Raw genomic sequence first — 15186 nt, forward strand, 5'->3', positions numbered from 1 at the left:
CCATTAAACTCCCCGCTCCCTGCGCCGCCTCCTCATTCCTAATGAAGAGCTTATGCTTGAATCGTCAATTCTCCTGCTCTTCGGATGTTAACTGACCGGCTGTGCTTTTCCAGCAACACACTCCTCGACCAGTTTTGGACCAAGTCTATCATGAGGTCAGTAGCTGAGTGGCCTTGGTGGAATCTGAACAGAAAGCCCAGTAAGCAGGTTATTGCTTAAAAAAATGCTTCACAGAACTGCCAAACGTCGGGTGACACTGCTGCCTCACCGCTACGGAGGTGCAGATTGGATTCCAGCCTCAGGGGACTGTCTGTGTTGGGAGTTTGCACATTCTCTCTGTGTCTTCATGGGTTTCCTCCGGGTTTTCCAGTTTCCTCCCACAGTCCAAAGCTGAGCTGATTAGGTGGATTGGCCATGCTAAATTGACCAGGAGGTCCAGGGATGTGCAGGCCAGGTGGATTAGCCAGGGGAAATGTGGGATTATAGGGCGAGATAAGGGGGCTTGGTCTAGCTGGGATGCTCTTCAGAGGGTTGGTGTGGACTCGAGGCACTGAATGGTCTACTTGCACACTGTCAGAAATCTATAATTCAATGAATTCCATTTTCCATCAGTTTGCTGATGACCGGAATTAGACCAAAGAGGCAGTCATTACTTTAATTGCCACTAGTGGGGACATCTCGAAATAGGATACACTATTTACAGAATAAAGGGAAGGTCAGGAATTCCCTACCCAGAGAATTGTGGAAGGTAGATCACTGGCAGAAATCAAAGAAGATTTAGATAGATTATTGAATGTCAGGGTGTTGAGAGATATGAGGAACTGGCAAAAAAGTGAAGTTGAGGTCTGGGGCAAGTAGGCCTTGATCTTTTAAAACAGCTTGAGAGGATGAATGACCCAAGCCTGCTCCTATTTCTTCTGTTCATTCCAGCTCCCTGTGAAAGGAATTTGCAAACTCCCTCCCTGTCAGTCCAGGATAGAAATTCAAAAGAGCCAATTTTTTTTTTATGGGTGGAAGTAGCTGTGCACAAATCCTCCTCTTCTCACCCGCTGTCAAAGCAGTTTCCAGTTGCAGTTTCTAATTGGGGTCTTGGGGAAGGGGGGAGCATGTTCCTGTCTCAAGGTTCCTCCCTGTGTCCCTTTAAACCCCACCCTCGGTCCTTCTAGCTCCAGCGCCGGCGGTGCGCATGCTTCGCACCGCCGTCTAGTCCCGCCTCTTCATTGACTCCGATTGGCTGGAGGACCAGCGCTGCCCTCCGGTCCTCCAGGCCCGCCTCCTCCCTCGCTATTGGACTTGACTATCCGTCAATCATCCCAGCCCTTTGGTGCGGGGGGGGCAGACATGCGCAGCGCGGCTTCGCTCCCCGAACGGCTGTGCACATGCGCGGCGGCCATTTTAGCAGCTCTCTTCAAAGTGGGCTCAGGGTCTTGTCTCCAGCTGTGAGCTTCAGTCAGAATGGGCTGGAGATAACTATCCAATGTTTTGTTGGGATTTCACCCAGGAATGAGGGTGGGAGAGAGGAAGAGAGAGTGTGGGGGACGGGGATTTATAACTTGGAGGGAACAAGAGAGGAAAATACACCACAGAAACTGGAATTGTCTGTTTAATGAATTCTCTGCCTCACTGACAGTGAACTGTTTGGTTATCTCCTGTCACAGGGACTGGAAGAGGAGGGCTCACACCAAGGAAATCCAAAACAAAGCACCAGGTCAAGATCTGGGCAGTGACACTAACATCAGGAGTTGAACATCACTGCCCTCTTGATTGTGGAAGGAGACGTGTTTGTTTTGTCTGAGGGGAAAGATCTCAAACCTCAATACGACTGGAAGAGCACCGAGCCGCACCTGAGTGAGAGTGTTCCAGTGAGCTGACTGTGGACAGCGCTTTCACCAGACACACAGACTTCAAGAAACTATTTCGAGGAGAAACTGCGCACCTGCGAATAGAGTTAGGTGTTCCCTGCCTGATAAGATTTGAACTGATCCTTCAGTATGGAGGGGCACAAAGACACGGTCACCATGGAGAAACCGTGTAAATGCGTGGAGTGTGGGAAGGGATTCAGATTTCCGTCCAGGCTGGACGTGCATCGACGCACGCACACTGGGGAGAAACCGTTCACCTGCTCAAAATGTGAGAAGGGATTTGCTCGTCTGTGCAGTTTACAGATACACCAGAGAACTCACACTGGAGAGAAACCATTCATCTGCATCAAGTGCGGGATGGGATTTGCTCATTCGTCCAGTTTACGTGTCCACCAGCGAATTCACACTGGGGAGAAGCCATTCAAATGCTCCGAGTGTGAAAAGGGGTTTGCTCATTTATCCAGCTTACAAATGCACCAGAGAACTCACACTGGGGAGAAATCATTCATCTGCTCTGACTGTGGTAAGGGGTTCACTCATTCAACCAGTTTACATGTACACCAGAAAGCTCACACGGGAGAAAGACCATTCACCTGCTCTGACTGTGGCAAGGGATTTCTTCAGTCATCCAAGTTACATCAGCACCAAAGAATTCACACTGGGGAGAAACCGTTTGTCTGTTCTGAATGTGGGAAGGCATTTGCACAGTCATCCACTTTAAACGTCCACCAGAGAATTCACACTGGAGAGAGACCGTTCACCTGCTCCAAGTGTGGGAAGGGATTCGCGCAGTCATCCAGCTTACATGAACACTGGCGGACCCACACCGGTGAGAGACCATTCATCTGCTCTTACTGTGGGCAGGGATTCGCTGAGTCATCCACCTTACTTAACCACCAGAGACTTCACACTGGAGAAAAACCATTCGCTTGCTCTGAGTGCGGGAAGCGGTTCACCCAGTTGTCCAACTTGCATCAACACCAGAGAACGCACACTGAAGAAAAACCGTTCACCTGCCCCGAGTGTGGGAAGGGATTTGCTCAGTCTTCCAAGTTACGTGAACACTGGAGAACTCACACTGGGGAGAAACCATTCATCTGCTCTGACTGCGGGAGGGGATTCGCTCAGACGTCCACCTTGCGCGCACATCGGAGAATTCACACCAGAGAGAAGCCATTCATCTGTTCTGAGTGCGGGAAGGGATTTGCTCAGTCATTCAAGCTGCACCAACACCAGAGGACTCACACTGGGACGAAACGTTCGTCTGCTATGACTGTGGGCTGGGATTCACTCAGTCATCCACCTTACATGTACAGCAGCGAATTCACACTGGAGAGAAATGACTCACCTGCTCCAAGCGTGGGAAGGGATTTGCTCAGGCATCTGGCTTACATGAACACTGGAGACCTCGCGCTGGGGAGAGGCCACTCATCTGCCCTGAGCGTGGGGGGAGATTTGCTCAGTCTTCCAAGTTACATGAACACTGGAGAATTAGTATCTGGGAGAAACCATTCAACTGCTCTGATGATGGGCAGGGATTCCCTCAGCCATCCACCTTGCATAACCACCAGAGAACTCACACTGGAGAAAAACTGTTCACCTGCCCTGAGTGTGGGAGGGGATTTGCTCAGTCTTCCAAGTTATGTGAGCGCACGTGAAACCACCGGAGAACTCGCGCTGGAGAAAAACCATCCACCTGCTCTGACCGTGGGAAGAGATCCACTTGGTTATCCGACCTACCTTCACAGCACGGAACTCACAGTGGAGAAAAACTCTTCCCCTGCCCTGGGTGTTGGAAGGGATTTACTGAGTCGCCCAAGTTCTGTGAACACTGGAGAACTCGCACCAGGGAGAAGCCATTCATCTGCTGTGACTGTGGGAAGGGATTAGCTCAGACTGGCATGTCCAGAGGTCACACTGGAAAGAAAAAAACGTTCGCCTGCCCTGAGTGCGGGAAGAGATTCGCTCAGGGTTCCAAGTGAAAACAACAGTGTGCAAAACGATACACTCACTCATCCGATCTGCTGAGGGATCAGCAAGGTCATGAGTGACTGTAGGGGGGGGGTGGGGGTGGGGGTGGTGTCTGACAGCTTCTATAATGTACTTGTGTCATGGCTTGCAAACTTTATCACGTGTATAATCAGCTTGCCATTTCTGAACCATTCACCCGTGCTCGTGTGAGGGTCGGCTCATCTGGTTTGAGGATTTCACATGTCGTGTGTCGATCACGAAATGATGTCTCCAATCCAGCTCGCTTAAGGGTTCATTGGACATAAGCCACTGATGGGAGAGCGGAAAAAGCAAGTGAGAGCCTGCAGTTTCGCAAGAAGACAGCCTTGTGGTTGATCTGCAGCAACGCCGGGACTAGTGTTTGACCACCAAGCCCAGAGGAATGCTTGGGAAATCTCCTCAGAAGAGGCAGGGTAGCACCTGACCTGAGATCCAGTATCTTATTATTGTATGGGACTTTTCACAGTTCGTTGGACTTCCCGCGGATTGGGTTCACGCGTGGTGCCGTGGGAGTTGAGATTGAGCTCCAAGTGCCAGCCAGCACCGGGTTTCCTGAAAGGATGTGAGGTTTACGTGTTTTAATATATCTAAAGTAGTTTAAGTTATTAATTTTGTTGAAATCTGTCTAAAGTAGTGTAAGCTAATAATGATTAGATTACTATATATATATTATTCAGTGATCTAAGCTAATAAATTTGTGTGTCACACTAGTTTGGTCTCAGCTGAAATGCCATATCTAGTTCTGTGGGCCGCATTTTGCAAGCATTACAGAGGTTTCATCGAGTATTACAGCACACACACAGACCCTGTGGCTCATCGTGCCCAAATCAGTTGTCAAGTCCCTATCTACTTTAATCCCATTTCCCAGCACTTGTGTGGCACCTCAAGCATTCAACTAAATCCTTCTTAAATGTACTTTCTGCCTGGACGCAGTGAGTTCCAGGTACCTACCAGCCTCTGGCAGGAATGATTTTGCATCCCCTCTAAACCTCCTGCCTTTTATTTTAAATCCACGCATCCCCGTGTCATTGATCCTGTGACTAAAGGGGAAGAGTTTTTTTTCCTAACGTGCCTGTGTATAATAACTTTGTAGACCTCAGTCAGGTCACCCCTCAACCTTCTCTGCTTCATATCAAAAAAACAGAGCTTATCCGGCCTCTCTCCATAGTTAAACTGATCCATATCGGGAATGAACTGGGACATCTCCACAACCTTCCTAGAGGAGAGTGACCAGAGCTGTGCACAGTATTCCAGCTGTGGCCTGAGTAATGTCATATCCAGTCCCACCTTAACCTCCCTGCTTTTGTGTTCAGTGCCTCAGTGATTAGAGGCAAGGATCCGAAATGCCGAGTGCAGATTTGCTTTCCTTTAAACTTTCGCAGAGGATGTGGGTGTCACTGGTGAGGCTGGCATTTAGTGACCATCTCTAATTGCTCTGGAGAAGGTGGTGGTGAGCTGCCTTCTTTAACCACGTTAAAATTCACACAACACCAGGTTATAGTCCCAAGCTAAAAATCACACAACACCAGGTTATAGTCCCAAGTTAAAAATCACACAACACCAGGTTATAGTCCCAAGCTAAAAATCACACAACATCAGGTTATAGTCCCAAGCTAAACATCACACAACACCAGATTATAGTCCCAAGCTAAAAATCACACCACACCAGGTTATGGTCCCAAGCTAAACATTACACAACACCAGGTTATAGTCCCAAGTTAAACATCACACAACACCAGGTTATAGTCCCAAGTTAAAAGTCACACAACACCAGGTTATAATCTCAACAGGTTTGTTTGGAAGCACTAGCTTTCGGAGCAGTGCTCCTTCATCAGGTGGTTGTGGAGTATAAGATTGTAGGACTGCATTAGTCAGTTATTAATGTAGAGTAATAGGAGAATGGGTCTGGGTGGGATACTCTTTGGAGGGTCGGTGTGACTTGTTGGGCCGAAGGGCCTGTTTCCATACTGTAGGGATTCTATGACACAGAAATTATAGCAAAAGTTTACAGTGTGGTGTAGCTGAAACTACATATTGGAAAAGACCTGGATTGTTTGTTAAGTCTGTTCACCTTTTAGAATGGGCATGTTGGTCTCAGTATGTAAATCCCAGAACTTTTTTAAAAAAGTTACATTCTCAAGTGAACTTTAACAATAGGTTCCACGTCGGCCCAGATAGTGCACTGAAGATGTGAGGTGCCCAGCGTGAGGCTGTCAGTGCCCCAATGTTCAGACTCATCCTCATATAAAAAAGGGCTTTACGGAATCTTACATGGATTCATACAGTTTTTGAGCAAAATAAAGTGTATTTCTACAAGTACAAATGCACCGCACCAACGTTTATGTGTGCGTGCATGGGGGGGAGGAGGTATGAGTGTCTGTGAGAGCGTGTGTGTGAGTGTAAAGGGGTATAAGTCTGTGAGAGAGTGCGTGTGGGAGTGTGTGAACGTATGAGAGAGAGCTTATGTATGAGAGAGGGTCTGTGTGTGTGTGTAGTGCAGTGGGGTCACCTGTAGTGTGACATGAACCCAAGCTCCCGGTTGAGGCCATCCCCATAGTTACTGAACTTGACTATCAGCCTCTGCTCAACCACTTTGTGTTGTTGCCTGACCCACAGTCCGCCTTGGAGGGTGGTCACCCGACGGTCTGAGGTCAAATGTCCAAGATCGCTGAGGTGATCTCCGACTGGGAGGAAACACTCCTGTCTGGTGGGTGTTGTGTGGTGCCCATTCATCCGTTGCCATAGCCTCTGCTCGGACTCGCCAACATACCATGCCTGAGAGCGTCCTTGCCTGCAGCGTATGAGATAGACAACGTTGGCCGAGTTACAAATACCTACCATGGTGGGTGGTATCCCCATGTATAATGGTGGTATCCGTGCCCACACTCTGACACGTCTTGCAGCACCTACCATGACAGGGTTGTATGGTATTGGCATGAAAACCGGGCAGTTTGCTACGAACAATGATCTGTTTGAGATTTGGTGGTTGTTTAAAGGCGAGCAGTGGGGGCGTGGGGAAGGTCTGGGCGAGGTGCTCATCCTCATTGATAATGTGCTGCAGACTGTGAAGAACATGGTGTAGTTTTTCAACTCTTGGGAAGTACTGGACAGCAGATCAGTCTGACCATTGGGGCACAGACAGCCTCGCACAGGGTACCTCCCACCTTCAGTGCATTACCTGGGCCAGCATGGCATCGATTGTTAAAGTTCACTTGAGAATATAACTTGAAGAAAGTTCTGGGATTGACATATGAAAGAACTGAAACCAACATGGTCATCCTAAAAGCTGAGAGACTTAACAAACAATCCAGCTTTTCTTCAATATAGAAGTTCGGTTACATCACATTCTAAACTTTTGCTATAAATTCTGTGTCCTCTGATTCTTACTCTCCACAACCAGCTGATGAAGGAGCAGCGCTCTGACAACTAGAACCATAAGAGAAAATGCTGGGAAATCTCAGCAGGTCTGGCACCATCTGTAAGGGTCAGTTAGACTCGAAGCGTCAGCCCCTTGCTCCCCTTACAGATGCTGCCAGACCTGCTGAGATTTTCCAGCATTTTCTCTTTTGGTTTCAGATTCCAGCATCCGCAGTAATTTGCTTTTATCCTCTGAAAGTTAGTGCTTCCAAATAAATCTGTTGGACTCTAACCTGGTGTTGTGCGTTTTTTTTTTAAACTTTGCCCACCCCAGTCCAACACTGGCACCTCCACCTCCTGGCTTCTTTAACCACAGCAGCCGAGGGACACCCATAATATAATCAGGGAGAAAGGTGTCCAGGGTTTCAGTGAAAGAGTGGGTGGTACAGTTCCTGGTCAGGGTGATGTGTGTCTTGGAGGGGAAACTGTAGATGGTGCCGAAAATAAAAATGCCACCCTAGTTCTTCTGGATGACGGGGGTCGCATGTTTGCATATCAGTGGCGAAGGATTTTTCATGAATTATAGCAGTCCTTCTTGTAGGTAGTGCACAGTGCGGCCTGTGTGTGTGTGTTTGGGTGTGTCAGTGATGGAGTGAGTGTCAAAGGTGATTGGAACCAGATTTGCAGAATAGTTACAGTGCGGAACGAGGCAGTTTGGCCCACGATTCTGTGTGAGCCCTGAGGGCTTTCTCAGGACACTTTCTTGCCTGCTGCCTGTAACTCTCCACGCTGAACCCTTCCAAATAAAAACATCAATAGCTTTATGGATATCTTGACTGAAGCCCCCAGAATTTTTTTTTTTAAGAATCCCTACAGCCTGGAAACAGACCCTTTGGCCCAACAAGCCCACACCGACCCTCTGAAAAGTAACCCATTCAGACACATTCCCCTACCCTATACCTTCCCCTGACTAATGCACCTGACCTACAAATTTAGGTAACTCAGCGTGGCCAGTTGACCTAATCTGCACATCTTTGGACAGTGGGAGGAAACCAGAGCAAACCCACGCAGACACGGGGGAAAACGTGCAAACTCCACACTGACAGTCGCCCGAGGCTGGAATTGAACCCGGGTCCCTAGTGCTGTGAGGCTGCAGTGCTAACTACTGAGCTACCAACTCAGGGGTATGGAGGGATCAGGCAGTATTATGTCCATCAATGGCATTATGCACACAAAGCAAGCAATGAGGAATAAAGGCATCAACATCTTGATGGAAGCTCCCAGATTGAGTCTCAATCAACTCGGCTCCTTTGGTCCTGAGTGAAGTTGAGTTTTGGGAACGCAGTTGGTGCTGCTGTCATCCAAACAGAGCTTTCCGTCGCATTCCCAGTTGTGCCTTGCAGATGGTGGACAGACTTTGGGGGACACAGGAGGTAAGCTCATTGCCACAGCATTCCCAGTCTCTGAGAAGGCTTAGAGATGTGCAGGTGAAGTGGGTTGGCCATGGTAAATTGACCACAGTGTTCAGGTTAGGTGAGTTAACCGTGGGATTGTGGGATTCTAGGTCTGGGTGGGATGCTCTTTGGAGAGTTTGTGTGGATGCGATGGGCCCAATGGCCACTTTCAGCACCTTGGGGATTCTTGTTGTGTCACCACACACTTACTGACCAGACAGGCTGCTGTCTTATCGGAGAGAAGCGACTGGTGGTGATTTAACATGAGGGCCACCAGACCTTAGGCAAGGGAAGAAGTCGAGAAGGAGAGTCCTTCATGGTAACCTCAAACCAGTGATGGGAATTGAACCCATGCTGGTGGCATCACACTGCTCTGCAAACCAACTGTCCAGCTAATTGAGCCAGGATGGGCCAATGGGCTGCGAATTGGCAGATGGAGTCTAATTTAGGTAAATGCAAGGTGCTGCATTTTGGGAAAAGGAGTTAACCGTGGAAAATATGGGATTGTGGGAGTCTAGGTCTGGGTGGGACACTCTTTGGAGAGTTCGTGTGGTAAGTTCCGAGGGAGTGTTGCTGAACAAAGAGACCTTGAGTGCAGGTTCATAGCTCCTTGAAAGTGGATTTGCAGGTAGATAGGATAGTGAAGATGGTGTTTGGTGTGCTTTCTTTTATTGGTCATAGCATTGAGTACAGGAGTTGGGAGGTCATGTTGCGGCTGCACAGGACATTGGTTAGGCCACTGTTGGAATATTGCGTGCAATTCTGGTCTCCTCCCTATCGGAAAGATGTTGTGAAACCTGAAAGGGTTCAGAAAAGATTTACAAGGATGTTGCCACGTTTGGAGGGTTTGAGCTATAGGGAGAGGCTGAACCGGCTGGGGCTGTTTTCCCTGGAGCGTCGGAGGTTTATAAAATCGTGAGGGCGTGGAAAGGATAAATAGACAAAGTCTTTTCCTTGGGGTGGGGGAGTCCAGAACTAGAGGGCACAGGTTTAGGGTGAGAGGGGAAAGATATAAAAGAGACCTAAGGGGCAACTTTTTCACACAGAGGGTGGTACGTGTATGGAATGAGCTGCCAGAGGAAGTGGTGGAGGCTGGTACAATTGCAACATTTAAGAGGCATTTGGATGGGTGTATGAATAGGAAAGTTTTGTAGGGATGGGTGGGACTAGATTGGGTTGGGATATCTGGTCAGCATAGACGGGTTGGGCCGAAGGGTCTGATTCCGTGCTGTACCTCTCTATGACTATGACTCCATGTGCTGTGACTTTTCCCTTTGTTATGTAATACATAAAGTATGAATTGTGCTACACAGAACACCTCTCACAAGTGACTAACACCTCGCGTCATCAGAAGGACGCCTGAAGTGTTGCATGCAAGTTTGTTCTCCTTATCGACGGAAGGATGTTCTTGCTATAAAGAGAGTGCAAGGAAGGATGAGGGACATTTAAACAATCCTTAGATAAGCACATGGATGATTTTGGGGTAGTGTAGGGAGAATAGTTCACAGGTTGGTGCAACATCGAGGGCCAAAGGGCCTGTTCTGCGCTATCTTGTTCTATGTTCTATCACCATCTTGATCTCTGGGATGGCAGTGTTGACGTATCAGGAGAGATTGAGTCATTTAGGATTAGAGTGGGTGGCACGGTGGTTAGCACTGCTGCCTCACAGCGCCAGAGATCCGGGTTCAATTCCCGATTCAGGCGATTGACTGTGTCGAGTTTGCACGTTCTCCCCGTGTCTGCGTTGGTTTCCTCCGGGTGCTCCGGTTTCCTCCCACAGTCCAAAGATGTGCAGGTCTGGTGAATTGGCCGTGCTAAATCGCCCGTAGTGTTAGGTAAGGGGTAAATGTAGGGGAATGGGTGTGGGTGGGTTGCGCTTCGGCGGGTCGGTGTGGACTTGTTGGGCCGAAGGGCCTGTTTCCACACTGTAAGTAATGTAATCTAATCTAATCTAGAGTCTGCACTGGTCAGAAACAGGTTTTGAGTTCTGAAGCAATGCTGGAAGCTTTCATAGCCATCTTTCAGGTATCACTGGGCTCAGGGAGGGTCCCAGAGAACTGGAAAGCCCCCTGTTTAAGAAGGGACTAAAGCAAAAGATGGGAAATTATAGGTTAGCCTGAATTCAGTTGTTGGTAAGGTTTTGGAGCCCATTGTGAAGGATGAGATTTCTGAAGACTTGGAAGTGCATGGTAAAATAGGGCAAAGTCAGCAAGGGGAGGTCATGCCCGACAAATCTGCTAGAATTGTTTGAGGAGGTAACAAGCAAGTTAGACCAAGGAGAGCCAATGGATGTTATCTATCTGGACTGCCAGAAGACTTTTGACAAAGTGCTGCATAGGAGGCTGCTGAGTAAGATAGGGACCCACAGTGTTAGAGGCAAGGTGCTAGCATGGATAGAAGATGGGTAGAAGGCATAGAGTTGGGAGAAAAGGGACCTTCTCAGGATGGAAGCCGGTGACTAGTGGTGTTCCGCAAGGCTCAGTGTTGGGACCCACAACTTTTCACTTTATACATTAGTGATCTGGATGAAGGAACCAAGGGCATTCGGGCTAAGTTTGCAGACGATACAAAGATAGGTGGAGGGGGGTGAGGCAGCAGAAAGATTTAGACGGGTTCGGAGAGTGGGCAAAGAAGTGGCAGATTAAATCCAGTGTGGGAAAGTGTGAGGTTATGCGCTTCGTAGGAAGAATAGAGGCACGGACTGTTTTCTAAAGGGGGAGAAAATTCAGAAATCAGAAGTGCAAAGGGACTTGGGAGTCCTAGGCCAGATTTCTCTTAAGGTAAACTTGCAGGTTGAGTTGGTAGTTAGGAAGATAAATACAGATGTTGTCATTCATCTCGAGTGGACTAGGATAGAAAAGCAGCGATGCCCTTCTGAGGTTTTATAAGGCTCTGGTCAGACCACATTGAGAGTATTGTGAGCAATCTTGGGCCCCACACCTCAGGAAATCCCTGGAGGGGGTCCATAGGAGGTTCACGAGAATGATCCCAGGAATGAAAGGCTGAACAGATGGGGAACGTTTTAAGGATTCTAGGTCTATACTCGATGAAGTTTAGAAGGATGAGGGGAAATTGAAACTAACGGAATAGTGAAGGGCCTGGACAGAGTGGATGTTGGGAAGATGTTTCCATTGGCAGGCAAGACGAGGACACAGCCTTAGAGGAAAGGGAAGACTCTTTAGAACAGAGATGAGGAGAAACTTCTTTAGCCAGAGAGCTGAAGAATCTGTGGAATTCATTGCTACAGAAGGGCAGCACGGTGGCACAGTAGTTACCACTGCTGCCTCACAGCGTCAGAGACCCGGGTTCAATTCCTGACTCAGCCGACAGACTGTGTGGAGTTTGCACGTTCTCCCCGTGTCTGCGTGGGTTTCCTCCGGGTGCTCCGGTTTCCTCCTACAGTCACAAAGATGTGCGGGTCAGGTGAATTGGCCAAGCTAAATTGCCCGTAGAGTTAGGTAAGGGGTAAATGTAGGGGTATGGGTGGGTTGTGCTTCGGCGGGTCGGTGTGGACTTGTTGGGCCGTAGGGCCTGTTTCCACACTGTAAGTAATCTAATCTAATCTAAAAAAAAGGCTGTGAAGGCAAGGTCATTGAGTATATTAAAGACTGAGATGGAGACGTTCTTGTTTGCCAAGGGGATCGATGGTTACAGAGAGAAAGCAGGAAAATGGGGAAATAACCTATCAGCCATGATTGAATGGTAGAGAAAAACTTGATGGGCTGAATGGCCTAACCTCTGCTCTTACATCTTATGGTCTTATGTGATTCACTGGAGTTTAGAAAAATGAGAGGGGAGGATTCTCACTGAAAATTGTAAAACTCTCACAGGGTTAGACAGTTTGGCTGCACAAAGGATGTTACCAATGGGAAGGGAGTCCACATATATAACGATAAGGGGAGGTAATCATTTTAGGACAGATGAGAAATGTCTTCACCGGAGAGTGCTGGCCCTGAGGAATTCACTGCCATAGAAAGCAATCGAGGCAAAAACATTGTGTTCCCCTGCCACCGCAAGACGTGCAAAACCTGTGCCCAACCCCCAACCTCTGTCCTAGGCCTCAAAGGATCCTTCCTCATTTGAAATAAATTTACCTGCGCTTCCACAAATGTCATGGAATATATCTGTTGCACCCGATGTGGTCTCCTCTGTGTCAGGGAGACGGGATGCCTTCTTGCGGATCGTTTCAGAGAACATCTCTGGGACACCCGCACCCACCAACCCCACTGCCCTGTGGCTGAACACTTCAACTCCCCCATCCACTCCGCCGAGGACATGCAGGTCCTGGGCCTCCTCCATCGCCAAACCCTAACCGCCCGACGCCTGGAGGAAGAACGCCTCGTCTTCTGCCTCAGGACCCTGCAATCACACAGGATCAACGTGGATATCACCAGTTTCCTCATCTGCCCTCCCTTCACCTTATCCCAGTTCCAAGTCTCCAACTCAGCCCCGCCCTCTTGACCTGTCCATCGTCCTTCCCATCCATCTGCTCCATCCTCCTATCTGATACATCACCTTCTCCCCCACCTTCGTCTACCCATCGCTTTCCCAGCTACCTTCCTCCTGGTCCCAGTCCCAATCCCCCCTCCCATTTCAGTCTCAGCCCCTAGCCCACAAGCCTCATCCCTGATGAAGGACTTATGCCTGAAATGTTGATTCTCCTGCTCCTCGGATGCTGCCTGACCTGCTGTGCTTTTCCAGCACCACACGAATCTTGAGTCTACTACTATTGCAGGCAGTGCATTCCACACCCCTACGATTCTCTGAATAAAGAAACTACCTCCAACATCAGTCCCATACCTATCACCCCTCAATTTAAAGCTGTGTCCCCTCGAGCTCGCCATCACCATCAAAGGATGTCCACCCCATCGAACCCTCTGATTATCTTTTCTGTACTGGAGAAACTGGTAGTGAGCTGCCCTCTTGGAGTTAAGAAATACTGCAATAATAGAAGACTTCAGTCTGACCACATTTGGAGTAATTGTGCCAGTTTTGGTCTCCCAATACTTACTTGCCATAAAGGGACTCCAACAAAGGTTTACTTGGCTGATACCAGGGATTGTAGCAGGGTGCTATGAGGAGAGATTGGTTCAGTTGGGCCTGTATTCAATCAGGGTTATTAAAACGAGAGGGGATCTGATTGCAATTACAAAATACTAACAAGGTTGGAGAAACTAGAAGCAGGAGGAATATTTCCCAGGTTGGGGAGTCCAGAGACAGGAGTCACAGTTGATGGGAAAAGCTTTCTTCAACCTCTGGAATTTGCTACCACAGAGGTCTGTGGAGGTCAGGACACTGAGAATATTCAAAGTTAAAAGTCACACGACACCGGGTTATAGTCCAACAGGTTTACTTGGAAGCACTAGCTTTCGGGGCGCTGCTCCTTCGTCAGGTGGTTGTGGATTAGAATCAGTCTGACCATTGTGGCACAGACTGCCTCACACAGGGAGCTAACACCTTCAATACATTATCTGGGCCAACATGACACCATTTGTTAATAGAGTCAGAGAGGTGTACAGTATGGAAACAAACCCTTCAGTCCAACTTGTCCATGCCGACCAGATATCCCAACCCAATCTAGTCCCACCTGCCAGCACCCGGCCCATATCCCTCCAAACCCTTCCTATTCACATACCCATCCAAATGCCTCTTAAATGTTGCAATTGTACCAGCCTCCACCACTTCCTCTGGCAGCTCATTCCATACACACACCACCCTCTGTGTGAAAAAGTTGCCCTGTAGGTCTCTTTTATATCTTTCCCCTCTCACCCTAAACCTGTGCTCTCTAGTTCTGGACTCCCCGGCCCCAGGGAAAAGACTTTGCCTATTTTACCCTATCTATGCCCCTCATAATTTTGTAAACCCATAACCTTTTTAAAGTTTTTCGATTTACATATGAAAGAACTGAAACCAACATGGTCATTCTAAAAGATGAGAGACTTAACAATCCAGGTCTTTTTCAATAAATAATTTCAGTTACATCACGCTGTAAACCTTTGCTATAAATTCTGTGTCTAACAATCTTATTCTCCACAACCACCTGATGAAGAAGCAGAACTCTGAAAGTTAGTGCTTCCAAATAGACCTGTTGGACTATAACCTGGTTGTTGAGTGATTTTTAACTTGGTACATCCTGGACCAACACCGGCATCTCCAAATCGAGAATATTCAAGAAAGAGACAGATGAATGTCAAGACATTAAAGCGTCAAGAGTTATAGAGAGAAAGCAGGAATATGGTGTTGAGGTCAAGGATCAGCTATGATTGTATGGAATAGATACAAAAAAAACTCCAGATGCTGGAATCCAAGGTAGACAAGCAGGAGAAAGCGAGGACTGCAGAAGCTGGAGATCAGAGTCGAGAGTGTGTCGCTGGGAAGGCACAGCAGATCAGGCAGCATCCGAGGAGCAGGAGAATCGATGTTTCGGGCATAAGCCCTTCATCAGGAAGTAGGAGGCTGGGAGAACATATTGAATGACAGAGCAGGCTCGAAAAGGCTGAATA

The 15186-nt window shown here is 48.2% G+C and overlaps 1 protein-coding gene across 1 annotated transcript; it reads left to right on the plus strand.

The window, feature by feature from the left end:
* The first annotated feature begins 1418 nt into the window (after nt 1–1418).
* On the plus strand, nt 1419–4582 carry LOC132828680 (gastrula zinc finger protein XlCGF57.1-like). Its single transcript, XM_060845744.1, has one exon. The coding sequence runs from the start codon at nt 1992–1994 to the stop codon at nt 3750–3752; it is 1761 nt and encodes a 586-aa protein (XP_060701727.1). The 5' UTR covers nt 1419–1991; the 3' UTR covers nt 3753–4582.
* The last annotated feature ends 10604 nt before the right edge of the window (nt 4583–15186 follow it).

The sequence above is a fragment of the Hemiscyllium ocellatum genome, chromosome 27 (assembly GCF_020745735.1).
Source record: "Hemiscyllium ocellatum isolate sHemOce1 chromosome 27, sHemOce1.pat.X.cur, whole genome shotgun sequence".
Taxonomy (NCBI): domain Eukaryota; kingdom Metazoa; phylum Chordata; class Chondrichthyes; order Orectolobiformes; family Hemiscylliidae; genus Hemiscyllium; species Hemiscyllium ocellatum.

Excerpts from the sequence above, each read along its gene's own strand:
- LOC132828680 (XM_060845744.1), top strand. The coding sequence starts at position 1,992 with ATGGAGGGGCACAAAGACACGGTCACCATGGAGAAACCGTGTAAATGC.